Below are 17,943 nucleotides of genomic sequence, written 5' to 3' on the forward strand. Positions count from 1 at the left end.
TTGAAAGCAAATTCAGTTGGGCAAACTAGACTTTTGGAATCAAAATATGGAGGCATCAATAATTTGATTCTGGTGGGAGGAGCCATGACCAAATATGGGCATGGAATCAATTTTTTGATTCATTTGGGTACACTTTTGACTTCAAATGAATCGTTACGGTTGAAAAAAGGCCCATGACGGTGAGATTTTTCTTTTAAAAGGTAGAAAAATGTGGTAGGTTTGCAAAAAGTGTTACCTCAAAGCTAAGAAATTGTCCCTTTGGCCTTGTGAATGGGAAAAAGACAGAGCCACTATCCATCACGTAAAAGCTGTTTTGAGGAAATCACACTGTATGTTATTTTTGTATCATGAATCACATACTAACCAATCAGTATTTGTGCAAAATGGCAAAATGAAATTTTTAAACCCCTAATTATCATTGTTGTAGTGCTTTTATATTATTTATATGGTTTTTACCTGTTGCTTCAGTTTTTGTATTTTTGACATTTAAAAATTGTGAATTGTTATCAAATGTAGTGAAGGTAAAGTACAACAATGCCATAGGTATCAGTTGTGGTGCTGAGGATACCACTAAATGAGAATAATAGCAAGATAAATGCTGCATTCTTGCAAGTCATTGTTGCCTATCTGTAAACATTACCTGTGAATCAAAATAATGATTAGCCAGCTGATGAGGAATCAATATTATGATTATCTGTTTAAAGTGAATCAATTCCTTGATTGGCTTTCACTACCTATAGGATTCAAATTGTTATGATAGGAGCAATATTATTTTGCTTAGGAGATAGTTCAAGCATTTCTGTTCAAGATCAGGCATGCTCCTTCTTGAAACACTCTCTTATTTTTATGTGATTGGTAAGTTAGAAATGGTCTGCATTTATGCCCAAAAGGAATCAATCTTTTGATGCCTCCATATTTTGATTCCAAAGGTCTAGTTTGCCCAACTGAATTGGAAGAGAAGGTAACAGCCCGTTACATTTTGTTATGCTACCTTTACCTTGGTTACATTTTACCTTTTTACTATGTTACCTTTGTTACATTGTCAGTTTGTATGCCGTCGATCCGTCTTGCTAAAACTTATAAGTGATCATGATCAAGCAATGCCGTATATAGGTGATCAAGATAAAAATGAATGAAGTGGTGGGCATACGCAATTCTCAATGTTTACCGAGGGCTGTTCGCTCTTTCTGCGAACGGGCCCCAGTTTGTCGTTTCCACTGGTAAATAAAAAATAGTGACAGAACGGGCGTTGATGGCGAACTAGCGCAGCGGCGGCAAAATAGGTTGATGGTTACTGAGCATAAAGCCGATAGATAATTGCATAATTTTCAGTAAAATTTAATGAAATTCGCCGTGTTGTGTGGTTATCTTAAAGAATAATCAATTTCTATCCTAAATGAGACCTTCGTGATGTGTGAATAGCTATAATTCCTCACCATTTTACAGGTATAATGCCGGACCAAGGATCAGGATGGGAAGAGTCCAGTCTGATCCAGCCTTTCTCATTCTGTTTCACTTCACTGAACTTGAACTTGACTGGAGAAGTCTGCACTGCTAGTTGCTACAAACAAATTTGGATGCTCACAATTAAATTGATTAAATTTTTTATGGAAGCTGAAAGTGCAATAGTGCTATTAGTGCCAGAGTCAGAGTGCCATAAGAGTGCCGCGTTAAAATCACCCTTTTTGCACCCTAGGCTAAATTGAATAAAGACCATATAATGTTAAACAAACCATATATCAACATAGAAGATTGTTGATTCAATCATTTAATGTTAAATAATCAGGTGCACCTGAAGCAGAAATAAAACCACCTGACCTAACCTTACCTAGGTACCCAATGTAACTTACCTCGCATTTGATGTCTCTCGGACGACAAAGATTCTACGTCGTCTGGCCAATCCCGTCCAAGGTCAGCGGGGGCTCGCCTGCAGTTCTGGAACGTGATTGGCCAGACGACGTAGAATCTTCGCTGTCCGAGAGACATCGAACGCGGGGTTAACCTTCCCTGACTGGACTGAACAATGGACATGAACATGTCAATGTGGTTGGGTGTAAGTTTATAAATGATTTGTTTAAAAACTAAAAAGTGTCATAGGTATCAAGTGTGGTCTCACTTTTCAACCTGAGGAAGATGTGTCCTTCCATTCATGTTTTTGAAGGGTACAAAAGGAGAAGGTCACCAGAGTGCCATGAAACAAGGCCTAGGGTAAAGGTGCTGTTTCACAGGTATGCTACTAGTGCTATTATGCATTCAGTTTCTATGGAAACATCAACAAACTGAGATGCTCGCATAAACATTTATGCATGTTTTTATGGAAATTGAAAGCGCAGTAGTGCTAGTAATGGCCAGCAGTGTGCGATGAAATGGGCCAGGGCTAGCCGCACCTCTGCAGGCACCAGACTGTAAAGTGGAAAGTATGCATTTTTATGCATATAGTCTAAAGCCCTAAAGTCTGAATAATTTGAATGAAAGGATTCTTAAAGGGACCCTCCCACCTTCAAAAAAGTTAATGAATTGGCATGAAAGTGATGTCGCTCGGTTCAGAAAGAGCAAAAATGAATATCTACCAAATTTCATCGAAAAATATTCACCGGTTTTCAAGATATTAGACTTTTACTTTTGTTTACTTTTTGGGATCTCCGCTGTTCCTAGCGACTTTATTTGAAAGTGCGGCATTTGTTGCGCGCAAAGCAGCATATACCACCGCGTGCTGCCAAACGTTTTAGTAAAAGATTTAAAAATCGTTAGATCTCCGCTGACGTCACAAATTCTAAGGGGGCATACCAATGCATTAGCCCCTTAGAATCCGAAAACTGCAAGTTTGAAATTCCATATCTTCGAATTAAAGCATTTTTCGATGTTGTGAATGCCCAAACCGGTATTTTCAGGCCATGGCCACCAATTTGGCTATCTCAACTCAAAACTAATGTTAAGGTGGGAGGGTCCCTTTAAGGACAGAGCCTCTGCTTACTGCTAAGCATAGGTAGGTAACTTAACCCTCGCCCGTATAGGAGGGGGGTCGAACGGACCCCCCTCGGTTTTTCGCGAATAACTCGCGTAAAAAGCGGCCGATCGCGACGAAGCTTTCAGTACCCTCGTGTTAATCAATTTTACACCTACCCTGAAATTTTCATGACCCTGACCCTAATGACCTTTGACCTGTGACCTACTTTTCGAGGCCATGTTTGGCCGGAATCGCGATTCGGCGTATGTCGGCTCGCATTAGCCGCGCGTTTGCAGTCTTTTCGTGGTTTTAAGCGGTCAAACATGGGATATGATGTTGCTCCCATGCATTAGGATGGGTGTCAAGGTCACCGGAAGGTCAGGTCAGGTCATTGACCTTTGATGACCTCGGTTCACTTTTTCGAGTTTTACATGTTTCTTGGCCAGTTTTTGGAGCTGAATTCGAATTTAGCAACCATATTCACATTTACGAAGTAGTTTTGGCACCTTCGTAACATGTTACGAAGCTGTCAGAGGCGGTTGCCACCTACTACGAAGACCCTTACTGGTTGACCTGACCTGCCCTGACCCGACCTGGCCTAAATGCATGAAGACATCATCTGTGATCAAAATCAACATGATATGCGTGATCAGCACCCCGAAAAACCCCATAGCAGCCACGCTTTACGACTTTCTGACAGGTCCCGATTTTCCCGACTTTTGGGTCATTGACCTGACCTGGAAGGTCAACCGATGACCTAGGACCTTAAAATTGGGTATCATCTGCTTCCTCTCGTCACGGGCAACACGCTCGTTTTTTTCCGCGAAGCTCTAGCTCGATCAGGGCGAAACGGCAGGGGGGGGGGGTCCAGCGGACCATAGCAACGGACCCCCCCCCCCCCCTTATACGTTCGCGGCTGGAAAAACACCAATACGGGCGAGGGTTAAGTTGATTTTGCCCGTTACCCTTTGATTTTGCAATTTCTTGTTAACAACAGAATAAAGAGTTCAAAGTTTAAAGTATCCTCATAGTTTTCAGGTCAGTCCTTCAGCTCCAAAAACCTCGAAAGTGGTAGGAGCTCAACGTCACTGGGGGTTACCAAAGGGTCAGTGTCCTCGAAGTAACTTTCAGAGGACCTTGAAAGTTGAAACCCACCAATCACCATAATGCGTGGGACAAACATCACTTTACATGATGGTACGTTTCTAAACACAAAAAAAAAGTCTGGAAATGAATGAATAATGTGGGGCGACATGCGCCGAATCGCGATTCGTGCATGACAGGTCTCGGGAAACAGGTCACAGATCAATAAGGGCATTTGGGCCAGGTTCGTGAAGGAGCATGATTTTTTTCAGGGTAGGTACTAGGTAGGTGTAAAAATGATAGCTCTAGGGTACTGCAAGCTCTCTGTCGCGATCAGCAGCGTTTTTCGCAAGTTTTCGTAAAACCCATAGGGGGGGGGGGGGGTAATCCGATCTTCTGTAAGCGTGAGGATTAAATAATGTTTTACTCTACGCCCCCCCCCCCTCCCCACTGGTAGCTTTCCTGCTGTGCTACCACCAACAGCCTTTGGCTTAGAGGACATTTCCCGTTTCTGCACCACTTGTTTGACAACAGATAACATTTTGTTGCAGGTCCCTTGCCATATTTTGCAGCCAGGGTTTCTGTTCTGCTGTTAAGCTACTTTTAGCGGTAAATATTGATGGCAAGTCCGACAATGGCAACTCTGGATGTTACCCAGGAGGCTGCTGTGAAGCCTTCAGTTCTGAATCTGGCCGATGAGTCTTCAATGATTGACGAAGTCAACAATTCACAATATGTGAGTTTCACTGACCATGGATGTCTCACAAAGAACTTTAGTTAGCTGGTCTTCTCTCGCTTCACATCGATGTGCCAAATAATAGCTACAAAATAGCCCTTCTGATGTTATTAAGTATAATTTTGATTGCTCACATATAAAGTTATTTTCATGCTCTAATCTTATGCATTGTCTCAGTGCTGCATTTGAGTTGCATATGTTCCATAGTGCAAGGCCCTGAGGTGCTGATTCAGCCCTACAGTTATTTTTACAGGCACATTGTTTGTATGTTCAACTTCACAAGCTGTCCAGTTGGTTTCTCATTACCATCCTGTGTCTTTTATGCCCTGCTAAGTCATAGCTGACTGATTGCCGTTCCACAGATTGCCACGCCATCCGTGGCCAGCGTCTCCTGGGATGACCTTGACCCGACCGACACACGTGACCTGCAGATCAAGGTCGATGACCCACAGAAGCATGTCACCAGCATGGAGACCTACATTACATTCCGCATATCAACTAAGGTGTGTGCTTCCTCATCATTTTGCTGCCAACTGTTTGGGGTTGGCACCAATCTGGAAGTTGTGTTGTGAAAAAAAAAATGGATTGCTTCGTATTTTTTCTCAACATTCTTTTCCTATGCCGTGTCGCGGATGCTGCGCTAATTGTTGCTTCTCTTGCAGACATCGCGCGCCGAGTTTGACGACAGCGAGTACTCTGTCCGGCGCCGGTACAACGAGTTTCTGTGGCTGAGAGCGCGCCTCACCGAGGCATACCCTACTCACATTGTCCCGGTATGTGTCCGGCTTCCACATCAGCTATATGTGCATCGAGCTAATAAGACGATGGCAGCTCGTAGGGCTCAGTCGATTTATTTCTAATGTATTGACTTACCGTGTCTTGATGAGGCTCGAGCTCAGATGTGGTTGATGTATTTTGTATTTGTTACGTTACGATAAAATGCAGGCGTACTCACGATCATTTTTGTTGACATTGGGGGGACACATCGATTTGTTGCCGATTCTGGAGTCGACTGGTAATTGGTATGCTAACCTACCGTTCCGTTGATGATGTGACTCCGGAGTCCGGACCCGTATTTTGACTCTCTTTTTGTATCGATCCCACCACAGGCCTCAGCGGCTATTCATGTCACCAAGTGATCGTGTATCATGTATAAACTCCACTCGTACATTACGGGCACCGACTGGCTAATCTGCGGTCTGGACGCTCTGAAAATGCCAACACCACCACTCCTCCTCCCGTGTCCCCAGCCTCTACCGGAGAAGCACAGCCTGCTGGGTCAGCTGGACCGCTACCAGCGCGACTTCATCCGGTCCCGGATGGCGCTGCTGCACCGCTTCATGAACCGCGTGGCCGACCACCCCGTGCTCAGCTGCAACGACAGCTTCAAGCTGTTCCTCGTCTCCAAACCGTCGGTGAGGAGAGGGACGCTGCTTACCGAGGGTGTGCCGAGGACCGGGGTTGGACTGTGGATCAGCTTGCAAATTGCAAGTAGGTCAGCTGGTGATCTGGTGTGCCTGTGGTTGTTTTAATAAGTGCACCATGCCGTTTCGTTGGGTTTTGGCTCCGGCTGTTTGACGCAGTATTGTTTTTTTTTTTGCATCACATTTATTGGCTTTATATGTGCTTGCAAAATATACTCGCTGTTTTGCACCTTGGTTTTACTTTCAAGATCCATTCCTTTGCCGTTTTCACAACTTATCTTCTCTATGCCTATCAACTTTCCCTCTATTTACACCCCCAGATCAACGTGCTTTGTGCATTTTCCCTCTACTCTCTGTGATCAGCCCTTTCCACCCCTAGGCGACTGCTTTCCAAAAGTGTGACCGTTGATACCTTCTCTCCGCAGGAGTTTGCCGTGCACCGCAGTCGGGGTCGCAGTGTGCTGAACCGCGTCTCCGAGTCGCTGCACGGCCTCACCACTGCCGGCGTCCAGAGCCGCTCACCGGAGATCCAGCGCGTGCTCGACTACGCCGAGAAGCTGAGCGACAAGCTGACTGCCCTGGAGAAGGCCAGCAGCCGCATCCATAAGGACAAGACAGGTGAGGACTGGAACGGACTCAGGGCAGTGAGATGTGGCACTAGCGTTTCGAGTGGTATTTTGCTCAATACGAGGGATGCACCGGTGACTTCGTCATTCCGAGCGCCCAAAACACCAAACTACCACCACCATCGTTCAATGCGAGCGTTTTGAGGAGCTGGTGGTGTGCACGTTTTTGTGATGTTGTGGCCTGAAAAACAGATGGTTTGCCTCACCGTAGTTCCTAGTTCGGATACTAAACTTTTCAAGCACACTTGTCGGACCATGTTGCCTGTGTTCCACATCTCGTTAACGGTAGTTGCAGCTCCCCTCACCCCTCCCCTCCCTCTCCGGGCAGTGATGATCGGTGAGATGCAGCGGCTGCATCCGACACTGACGCTGATGTCGGCCTCGGAGCCGGAGCTGGGGCCGCTGCTGCGCGCCGCCGCCGGCGCCGTATCGCGCTGCGCGGCCGCCGAGCAGGCCGTGACGGACGCGCAGCCGGCGCAGCTCGAGCAGCCGCTGCGCGAGTACGTGCTGTACGCAGAGGCGATCCGGGAGGCGCTCGGACGCCGGGACGCCGTACAGGCGCAGTTCGAGGCCACGGCGGCGGAAATACAGCGGAAGGAGGCCGAGCGGGCGCAGGTCAGAGACGACCGGGTCCGGGGAACCGAGGCTTGACGCGTCGTCAAGACAGAATTGCTGGATGGCTTAACCCTATTCCTGGCGGGGGGGGGGGCCTCAGGAGCCCCCCCCCCCCTGAGGTTTTTTGGTTATTTCTCCCAAACGCGTTGAGCTAGGAAGCTCAAATTTTCTGACTTTTCCTAAAAGGCTTCTACGCAACATGTCTGAAAATTTTGAGTTGATCTGACCTCAGGTCAGGTCACCAGAGGCGGTTTGGTGACCCTACCTCAGAAAAGTTTGCAATCACGCCAGAGCTAGAGTTTTTGACCGATCAATTTCTTCTCTTCAGGCTTTAGTTAGGGTACCAGTATGTGCAATTTGTATATCTCGGAATTTTGATATCGGTGACCTAAGGTCAGGTCAGTTTCGCGACCTCCCCATTATAAGTCAATGGGGGAAAAATCAACTCCCTGTTTTTACCACTAAAACGGGTCGGAATGGCCCCATATACCATACATGACTTCATATACGATCAACCTTCACTACCTTGAGGTCTGTTTTGCTGTTGGGCAGCTGTGAGGTCATGTGACGTCATCAAAGGTCACCAAAGGTTTTTGGCCAATAACTCCGTACAGGAACAATATACAGACGCGTGGATGGTCTCATTGTGTTCAGCTCGTCAAGACGCATCGAATGATATACATGATGACCTCGAGGTCACGTGACCTGAGGTCAACCTTTGACCTTGACCTTGCGAGGTCAACATATATATCATTCGATGCGGATTGACGAGAGGATCACGATGATGCCCTTAGTTTGTTCCTATCTTGACTAATTCGAAAGTTATTCGAGAAAAACTCTCTCCATATCTAGCGCCGCCATTTTGACTTTTTCGACCCCTGTGACGTCATCTTTGACCTGACCTGAAAATGACCTTAGTAAAAATTGTAGATCTTGACCGTGCGTATCCGATGCCGTTTACCGTTTGTCGCTATCTTGCTTCGTTCTCGAGATCTCAGGGGGGGCCGAATCGGCCCCCCCCCCCCGCCAGTTTCTTGTCCCGGCGGAGCCCGCCAGGAATAGGGTTAATTATTCATTGTTTTGAAGCTGCATGTGATTTTTATTGGGGTGTATTTCAAAACAGTGGATTGCCTCGATTGATTTTTTTTTTCACAAGTCTGATAAGTCATCACTAACGAGGGATCATTTCCGGCGGTCATTAAATCAACTGTCAGCCAGGATGGTTTTTCATGATCTAAATGTCTACCACCAGAATATATGTGACCTCGCCGCCGACCAGTGCTGACCTCTGTGACCCCTGTGATTCAGGTGAACGCCGGTCACGCCCCATCCGGCCTGAGCTGGGTGTTCAGTCGCGCCACCCCCGAGGCCCTCAAAGCCGAGGAGGAGAAACTCGGCAAACAGCTCCACCAGCTCAAGGTCGATCTGGAGGTATGTCAGCAGCTAAATGTGTGTTGTGTGTGCGTGCTGGGTCTAGGTGTCAGTTTTCAGCTGGCACCTTGTGTCACTGGGTCTGTCTGTGTGTGACAGTCTCTGAACGACTGTCTTGCGAAACTAGCCGTGTCCACTACCCATGTCTTTATCTCTGTTGTTCTCAGTCTCTGAACAACCGTTGAGTGCTTGCAGACTAACCGTGTCGTGTTTCTGTGTCTCATTCTCTGAATGACCGTCTGGAGTGACTGACCATGCCGTGTTTCTGTCTGTCTCAGTCTCTGAACGACCGTCTGGAGTGACCGGTCGTGCCGTATTTCTGTCTGTCTCAGTCTCTGAACGACCGCCTGGAGTGACTGACCGTGCCGCATTTTTGTCTGTATCAGTCTCTGAACGACCGTCTGGGGAGTGACTGACCGTGCCGTGTTTCTGTTTGTCTCAGTCTCTGAACGACCATCTGGAGTGACTGACCGTGCCGTGTTTCTGTCTGTATCAGTCAGTCTCTGTAGTGACTGACAGTGCCGTGTCTCTGTGTCATTCTCTGAACGACCGTCTGGAGTGACTGACCATGCCGTCTTTCTGTCTGTATCAGTCTCTGAACGACCGACTGGAGTGACTGACTGCTGTGTTTCTGTCTGTATCAGTCTCTGAACGACCGTCTGGAGTGACTGACCGTGCCGTGTCTCTGGGTCTCAGGCTCTGAACGACCGTCTGGAGTGACTGACCAGTGATTGTGCCGTATTTGTTTATCAGTCTCTGAACGACCGTCTGGAGTGCGCCAACTCGAACCTGCTCGCCGACATGGAGCGCTGGGAGAAGCTCAAGGTTCGCGACATCTCTCAGTTGCTCGGCGCCATGGGCGACAGCCAGATCAACTTCTACGAGGAGGTGGGTCCTCGCTGCCGGGGTGCCTATCCCATTCTCTCCACATACCCCGCCGCTGAACATGCGCACTGGCTGCTATGATGAACTGACCAGTTAGGTAGCTTGGACGGGGCATATTTTGAGACCAGTCTTACGAAGTAGCGTACTTTGTCTTATACCCCACTTTGCACCAGTATAACGCCTTTTGGGGCGACTAACGGAGCGAGCGAGAGGGTGAGCCTTGCACGTGCGAAATTTCGAGGGGGTACCTCCAACTTGACTTGTGCACGGCACCCTACTAACCGGTCTCTTGCGATGTGCCAAATTTGAGCACAATCGGCCCAGCCGTTCTCGAGATCTGGAAGCGGCACTCTGCACGTGCGCACGTGCAAAATGGGTCCCAACTGACTTGTGCACGGCACCCTACTAACTGGTCCCTAGCCGTGTACCAAATTTGAGCGCCATCGGTCCAGCCGTTCTCGAGATCTGGAAACGACCCCTGCACGTGCGCACGTGCAGCAGCACCCCAACTCTGGCACATGGATATGCAGTGCCTAGTGGGTGCCTACCTACAGGCCAACTTTCAGCGCAATCGGCCAAGTAGTTACCGAGATATTGCAACAATTACGAAAGTGACACCTCTTCCTTTTGCACGTGGCACGTGCATAAGGGGTCACCCACATGTATCGGGAATAGTCCAATACTTGGTAGAAGGAATGAAGCTACCCTACAAAAATTACCGCATGTAAATCGGTCAAGTGGTTGCTGAGATATAAGCACGGCCGGCCGGCCGGCCGCTCATACTCAGATATTTCCGTTAATCTAAGGAAAGACTCCGCTCGCTTCGCTCGCTCCGTAATCATTTGTATTTTGCAGTGATGGTTGGAAGTGCTAAACATGAATATTTGTCATTCAATGGAGTCTTAAATCAATATTTGAATACTTGCGCGCAAAACATTTTACACCGACAATGTAGCTTATTTTCGGTAGCCTATAAAATCGACAGTCAAATCTGCGAAATCAAATAGTTCACGCCACTTCGTAAGACTGGGTCCTGTGGTGGTGGGTGACCCTACGGGACCTGAGTATATGGTGATGGTCCCCTGAGCATGTGTGCATGTCTGCCTATCCCTGGCTGTTGGTTGTTGGGCCAGTGGTGGAGCGAGAGCCGCCCTCCTGGAGCGTGGTTCGCCGGCATCCTGCAGCAAGGCGCCCTGCTGCCTGGCTTAGAGTAGTGTACGTCACACTGAATCGTGTGGTGATTATGTAGTTGATGTGTGGGTTTTCGTAAAACCTGGTGCAAAACAGGTATCACAGTCCCTAATTAGCATTAGGAGCAGCATTTTTAGGATATTGAGATTAATATCAACATGCGACGCTAGAGATTCCTGAGCATCAATGATGCAATTTTGTCTCTGACGAACATTGTGTCAGGTAGAATACGGGCACTTCTTCTCATTGTTTTTAATGGGTCTCGTCAAACTTGACGTCGGGGGGTTTCTTCTGTCTGTCGGAAACCATGCTATTTTATCAATTGAATATGTTTTAAGTTCCAACCGATAAAAGGAGCTTACAATCTATTCACGAGGCATTCTGCAATCTTTGGTGCTTCTTCCATCCCCATAAGACACCGACAGACCGTTGGTCGGAAGGTAAGAGAGCCCCACGTACGTAGAAGGGATGGGTATCAGACCAAGGGTCGACGTTATCAGGAAGTAGTCGACTGACGCGGCTCGAGTGCTGCCACCTCCACTGTTTCTCACTGCTGAAAGTGATGAACAGAGGAGATGCACCATAATATGCGCCGCTACAAAATCACACACCGCTGCTAGTTTAACTAGGCCCCGCCTCCGCTCTATTGATGAATTTCATTGTCATTTCATTCATGAGTTCTATTGAAGATTGGTGAGGGGGCGAGGGAACAAACGCGTAGAGACATTAGACGAACCTGCTACTTCCTCGCCCATGCTTCTATGAAGGCTCTTTTCGCTTGTTTATTATTGTCATCTCGCTTCCGTGGGTGCAGTCGTATCATTTAATGTTTGTAGGTGTGTTCTGCTTGCTTTAGAGCGTTTTGTACCATATAACCAATTACCAAGAAAAAGGTACCGTTTGTTAGCTATAACATACCACCCTTCAGCTTTGCTTTTTCAGTTGGGCACCTGTGTATTTTATTTCAACACTGCACGTCCGGTGGCTGGCTTTTGGTCTTGGTTTGCTGTTGGTGCGTCGGTTTGGCATGCACATATTGTTTCCTTGCTGAGCCTGAAGCTGGCATACAGTGTGCATTATATGTGAGACGGTCGTCTGATGTTCCAATAAGATGAGGTGAGTGCAAGCGGTTATGATGATAAATCAAGGTTTTGATGAAATTATTAAAACTGGAAGCTTATTCTTATTATAATAAAATCATGCAGAGCCTATATACTATACTTGCCTGCGATTTCTATGTAATCGCTTTGACATGGGAAGCGCTCTCTGTTCAACATACTTTGCTGAGAGTCTAGCTTTTTATGGCCGACATGGCAGTGACGGAAGCTCTGATCTAATAAGAGGCTCTGAGAGTTGATTTTATACAGTATGACAGTGCTGCGGTGTAACCAGGCTCTCATCGCCCGCAGTGCCTGGCCTCGTGGGAGTCAGCCCTGGCTGTGTCCGAGATGACACTGGACCCCTCGCGGGACCGTCCGTCAGCCAACTGACGCGCCGGACGAGCACACGCCCTACAGGCACCTCCCGGCAGCTAGCTGCGCCGCCACCGACATTCCACGCTCACTGCACGGCGGCTGGAGACGGACCGCTGAGGAGAGGAGCGCCACCGCTGGCGGGTGGCCGGCCCGGAGATGGAGGAGGGTGAGGTGTTGATGTCAACAGGGTTATGGCGTGTCCAGCTCCACTCGCCAAGCGTCCTGGAGCTGGATGGGCGAGAGGGAGCGTTCTAGCGACGGGCGCTTGGAGATGGTGTCCAGCGCCAAAGATTGGTATGGGCGGTACGCGGCTTGGCTTCTATGTGTGTTGGTTGGTGCGATACGCGATGTTGTACTGGAGATGGCATCGGATGTCGACTTGGTGTGGCAATGGTTTTTTGGCGTCTGAGAAAAGCTATTTGTGGGCTTATGAGAACAGATATCCGCATGTGTACAGGATCTGGGATAGTTGATATCCGCTTGTGGCCAAGATCTGAAGGCCTTGCCGGTGGGGAGGCCACAGAATGTGATGGCAGAGGTTGTGTCATAGGCAGTGTTTTCCTGCTCTCTGAGTATTGTTTTGTTTTTGAAGCTTATACCGATTGTAACCGACAACTGTATATGTCCGATATATATGTTGGCGTCTGTGAGACGCGTTGGCGATCCGCGACCGACCAAAGTCCGCTGCTGCTTTTCACAACACCCAATCTGAACGTGTTTATTATGTTGCTTCTGTCGTGTAGCATGTCCAAAGTATATTTGTGCTTGCATGCTATGATCTCTTACCCTACACTGTTAAATAAAGTTATTCGTCTACAATTGTTTTGTTGATTTGATCTTTTTTCTTCAGAAAATTGCTTTGCGTGCTAATTGCTATCGATAGGCATGCTCGTGTAAAGATGCTGCTCCTCTTTGAAGACAGTATTGAGACTGAAGTTGGATCTAGGCTATCAGACTCAATCCTATTGTTCGTACATGACGTTGATTATTATTATTTTCGATTCAAATCCAGCATCTATCATTTATAGATAGATAAGAAAGCTTCGCATTCTTGTCCCTTGTCTGTCGTCTACCATTATAGCACACGGAGAAGATGGAGATGTCTCAGCAGTCAGCACTGCCTGCATTCCTTCCTCCCTGGCTGAAACCATGACAATTATTACACTACGGTATATATTTGGACCCGTCGACGCTGCTGTTTTTCGCTTAAATGCAATCCTGGTGGGTGATGGTCTGAAACCATGAACATTCAGTCGGGGAACACAGCGCCCAGTGCCGCCCATCCGCAGCCGTCATGCATTTGTTCGGCCTAGGTTCAGCTAGGTATAATCAGTAATCACTGCAGACCGGGCACAGTTCCGCTCACCCGCGCCGGACTGCCTAGGCAGAGGACAGTACACAGCCAGGGTCGGTATACCCAGACTCCTGGGCGTGCCAAGGCACACTCTTGCTCAGTCACGGCGGCTAACGTACAGCTACATGCAGTCACGACGTGGACAGAGCTGACCTCTATCACAACAGCCAAGGCACAGTTGTGCCCAGTCACGACAGCCTGGGCCTATCGATTATAGGACAGAGCAACGTATACGCGTCCAGGCTCAGTCCCGACGGTGTCCTAGGCACAGCTAGGCTTAGTTATGGCAGCCTAGTCCAGCTAGACTCAATAATACAGCTATGCCATTTCCCAGTCAGTGCAGACGAGGCGCAACCATTCTCAGTCCCGAAACCCAACGCACAGCTTGGCTCAGTCACGGTAGTCTAGACCCAGCTATATTCAGTCACGCAAGCTCACTCTCTTTTGCCCGAGAGGCGAGACTAGAGCTAGGGTCATTCACTACAGTCCGGACAGTCCCAGCCTTTGTCGTGATTACTTCTGACTTTCTGAGGCTTGACTCAGGTACGACAGCCACGGCGTGCCATGACACCAACAGTCAGACTCAGCGGGACTATAGCTGCTCTCAATAACACCCGTTCCATCTTCAGCTCGGAGCTGGGTTGGCGATCACGGCAGGTCGGAGGAGCCTGCGCGGATCATCTGAACAGAGGGAAGAACGACAGTCGCTGCTGTGACGGCGACAGCTGCAGCGGCCGGGGAGGCCGCCGGTCCGTGCTGAGCTCGACTGCCAGGGGACCTGCGGGTGGAATCGGAGGCTGTCAGAGGGCGGACCGCAGGTCCGGGCTGAGCTCGACTGCCAGGGGACCTGCGGGTGGAATCGGAGCCTGTAAGAGAAAGCGGAAGAGGGGAGAGGGCTGAGAACGGGCTCTGAGAACGGGCCAGCGAGACATAGATCGATTGACAACTTACGATCGAACTCGAAGGAGGGAGTCCCAGGCGTATATGAACGTTTACTTTGTTGGAGTGTCTGTGGTACGCGATGTTTGTAGAAACGATAGTTTGAAGCGTGCAGGATCCATTCAACACATTTCCATCACCATTCGTGACTTATCCAGCCAGTTCTGCCTCTCCCTCGCCGTTTTACCCAGTCTGACGCTCGCTCCCTGCACCCACCGTTGGGAGTCCCGGCGTTCCGCTGTGTCAGCTCTGCCGTCTCTCTGGCCAGCCCTCCCTCCTGCTGGGCCGGCCATCCGACTCCGCTGAGGTGGGCTTCCTCCATCTGTGCTATACAGCGCAGCATCTCCGGCCACGGCCGGCTGAGGAAGTTGCCGTCCCGCAGCGCCAGCAGGATCAGCATCTTGACCGTGTCCATGTCCCTGGCCTTGATCTCGGCGTCGCCGGCGCTGGCGGAGGCCAGGGCGAAACGGGCCAGCGTCTGTAGGTAGGCGTCACGCTCCATCTGTGGGATGGAGGAGGCATGATGTGGCGAGAGGGACACGATGAATAGCTCCATACAAGGGCGTAGCTTTTTCTTAATTTAGACATTACCTTGTGGGTGTGATTGTGCTTGAGAGTGTAACCTTTAATAACCTTGGCTTCGCAATAGTGTGGGTTGTTTGGGAGCCAGCCGTGGCGGACCCCAACTGTTGCAGTCTATACCTGCATCTGGAACAGGCAGTGGGCCCTTACCTGCATCTGGAACACGCAAGGAGCCCGTACCTGCATCTGGAACACGCAGGGAGCCCGTACCTGCATCTGTAACACGCACGGAGCCCTTACCTGCATCTGGAACACGCAGGGAGCCCTTACCTGCATCTGGAACACGCAGGGAGCCCGTACCTGCATCTGGAACACACAGGGAGCCCGTACCTGCATCTGGAACACGTAGGGAGCCCTTACCTGCATCTGGAACACGCAGGGAGCCCGTACCTGCATCTGGAACACACAGGGAGCCCGTACCTGCATCTAGAACACGCAGGGAGCCCGTACCTGCATCTGGAACACGTAGGGAGCCCTTACCTGTATCTGGAACACGCAGGGAGCCCGTACCTGCATCTGGAACACACGGAGCCCGTACCTGCATCTGGAACACGCAGGGAGCCCGTACCTGCATCTGGAACACGTAGGGAGCCCTTACCTGCATCTGGAACACGCAGGGAGCCCGTACCTGCATCTGTAACACGCAGGGAGCCCTTACCTGCATCTGGAACACGCAGGGAGCCCGTACCTGCATCTGTAACACGCAGGGAGCCCGTACCTGCATCTGTAACACGCAGGGAGCCCGTACCTGCATCTGTAACACGCAGGGAGCCCTTACCTGCATCTGGAACACGCAGGGAGCCCGTACCTGCATCTGGAACACGCAGGGAACCCGTACCTGCATCTGGAACACGCAGGGAGCCCGTACCTGCATCTGGAACACGCAGGGAGCCCGTACCTGCATCTGTAACACGCAGGGAGCCCGTACCTGCATCTGTAACACGCAGGGAGCCCGTACCTGCATCTGTAACACGCAGGGAGCCCTTACCTGCATCTGGAACACGCAGGGAGCCCGTACCTGCATCTGGAACACGCAGGGAACCCGTACCTGCATCTGGAACACGCAGGGAGCCCGTACCTGCATCTGGAACACGCAGGGAGCCCGTACCTGCATCTGGAACACGCAGGCGATGTGGATGGCGCAGCGGACGCCGTCCAGACAGAGGTCGTCCACCTCGGCGCCCTCGCCGTCCTGCAGGCCCGTGCTAAACGCCGCCAGCACCGGCGCCCAGGCCAGCTGGAACATGGGCCGCACGTGCTCCACGTGCGTGGCGCACGTGAACTCGGCCTGCACGTGGCTGGCGGCCTCCATCAGCGACCTGGCCGCCATCGACATCTGCTCCATCTCCAGGTTGAACAGGAGCCGGCGCTGCTTCTCGTTCTGGGCCACTGCCGGTACAGTTTATGGTGCCGGTCGGGAAACGAGTCGCAGAGCCTCAACCCGCACCCCTCGAGGATGGTATTGGATGTTACCCTCGCCTTTTCATTATATGAAGTGTTACAGAATAATTAAATGTCACTTGTCTTGCCACATAAAAAACAAGTTGATATTTAAACTAAAATTTCGTCGCAACCTTAGCTCGATATTATTTAGCAGGGTTACAGGCTACTGACCCTGTCTGCCAGGTCTGGCGCACGGTATGACCCTCATCTTGATGGCGTTGCCGGCGATGTCGTCGTATATTCTCGTCAGGTAGAGAGGCGGCAGGTCCTCTCCGCCGTTGATCCCGCGGTTCATCCGGATGTACTGCTCCATGGTGATTTTGTGCTGCGAGAGAGGGGGAGCATGATATCGAAAACGATACCGTTACTTCATCTTCATATACCCTTTGTAAATCGTCAGTCCCTCAATGCCATAATGGGGAAAATGCAGTTTCTCGTACCTTGACATGGGCGCTGTGCAGATCAGTAGTCAGCATGATGATGGAAAATGCCAGCACGTAGGCTGTGTCTGGACTGGTGAACAACTCCTGGCTGCGAACAGATTATGTATACTTTTCAATTGTCTGCGATATTGATTATGCTGTTTATTGAAATGTTTTAGCGATGTTCAGAATTAGCATTCATACTGCTGAACTAATAATTTCTATTTTTAGTGTCAGAACATAAAGCACTTTCAAGTGTTATTTCAGACAATCCCTTTTCATTATGGGCTATCACGATGCACGACTGCGACTAAAATTTCGCTACAATGAGTTAAGTGTTTCGCTTCTCACTACACTTGCGTGCCAGTACAGCACTCACTCGGGATTGCACTCGCAGTATTTGCTCGCGAACTTTTCCATCAGTCGATCGATCTTCTGCGCCTCGCCTGGGAGTCTGAAACCGTCCAGGAACTGGCGTAGTGCCGCCAGAAATTCGCAGCCGACAAAGTCCAGACGATCCACGTGTTACGGGCGGCTGTGACCGCCCGTTGTGGCATGCCTGGCGCCGCCCGTGGCGCCTCCCCGGCTGGCCGCGCCCGGCGCCGCCCCTGCCGCGTGGCCCTCGGGCGGGGTCGAGGGCTGGCGCTGGCTGGGCGGTCGGCGGCCCGGGAGAGGCAGGGAGACCGTGGTTACGAGCGGTTGGCTCTGTGGTTCTTGTTTGGGCCTCTGCCGATAATACAGTAAAGCATCGAGTCTGAGTGTGTTCAGCTCCCGCAACATTTGGCGCGGC

General features: G+C 49.9%; 2 protein-coding genes across 13 annotated transcripts; one reads left to right on the forward strand and one right to left on the reverse strand.

Annotated features, from left to right (window-relative positions):
• The first annotated feature begins 301 nt into the window (after positions 1-301).
• Positions 302-17,480, forward strand: LOC122391706 (sorting nexin-7-like). 12 transcript variants are annotated; one of them, XM_043385905.1, is made up of 10 exons: positions 302-329; positions 4,582-4,766; positions 5,129-5,269; positions 5,429-5,539; positions 6,017-6,181; positions 6,616-6,808; positions 7,145-7,431; positions 8,740-8,862; positions 9,616-9,750; positions 14,397-14,483. In XM_043385905.1, exons 2-10 carry the CDS (start codon positions 4,650-4,652, stop codon positions 14,481-14,483), a joined length of 1,359 nt encoding a protein of 452 aa, XP_043241840.1. In that variant the 5' UTR covers positions 302-329; positions 4,582-4,649. The 12 variants fall into 12 exon arrangements, with proteins under 12 accessions (XP_043241840.1, XP_043241913.1, XP_043241905.1 ...); XM_043385978.1 differs by lacking the exon at positions 14,397-14,483 and adding an exon at positions 12,348-13,229 and having other exon boundaries at positions 311-329; XM_043385970.1 differs by lacking the exons at positions 302-329; positions 14,397-14,483 and adding exons at positions 1,230-1,283; positions 12,348-13,229.
• On the reverse strand, positions 13,575-17,688 carry LOC122391770 (brefeldin A-inhibited guanine nucleotide-exchange protein 1-like). The gene is made up of 6 exons (XM_043386008.1): positions 17,533-17,688; positions 17,172-17,262; positions 16,903-17,056; positions 16,397-16,677; positions 14,923-15,208; positions 13,575-14,545 (listed from the first exon to the last, which is right to left on the reverse strand). The coding sequence occupies exons 1-6, from the start codon at positions 17,571-17,573 to the stop codon at positions 14,445-14,447; spliced, it is 954 nt and encodes a 317-aa protein (XP_043241943.1). The 5' UTR covers positions 17,574-17,688; the 3' UTR covers positions 13,575-14,444.
• Positions 17,689-17,943: the final 255 nt, after the last annotated feature.

The sequence above is a fragment of the Amphibalanus amphitrite genome, unplaced genomic scaffold (assembly GCF_019059575.1).
Source record: "Amphibalanus amphitrite isolate SeventyFive unplaced genomic scaffold, NRLGWU_Aamphi_draft 000022F_arrow, whole genome shotgun sequence".
Classification (NCBI taxonomy): Eukaryota; Metazoa; Arthropoda; class Thecostraca; order Balanomorpha; family Balanidae; genus Amphibalanus; species Amphibalanus amphitrite.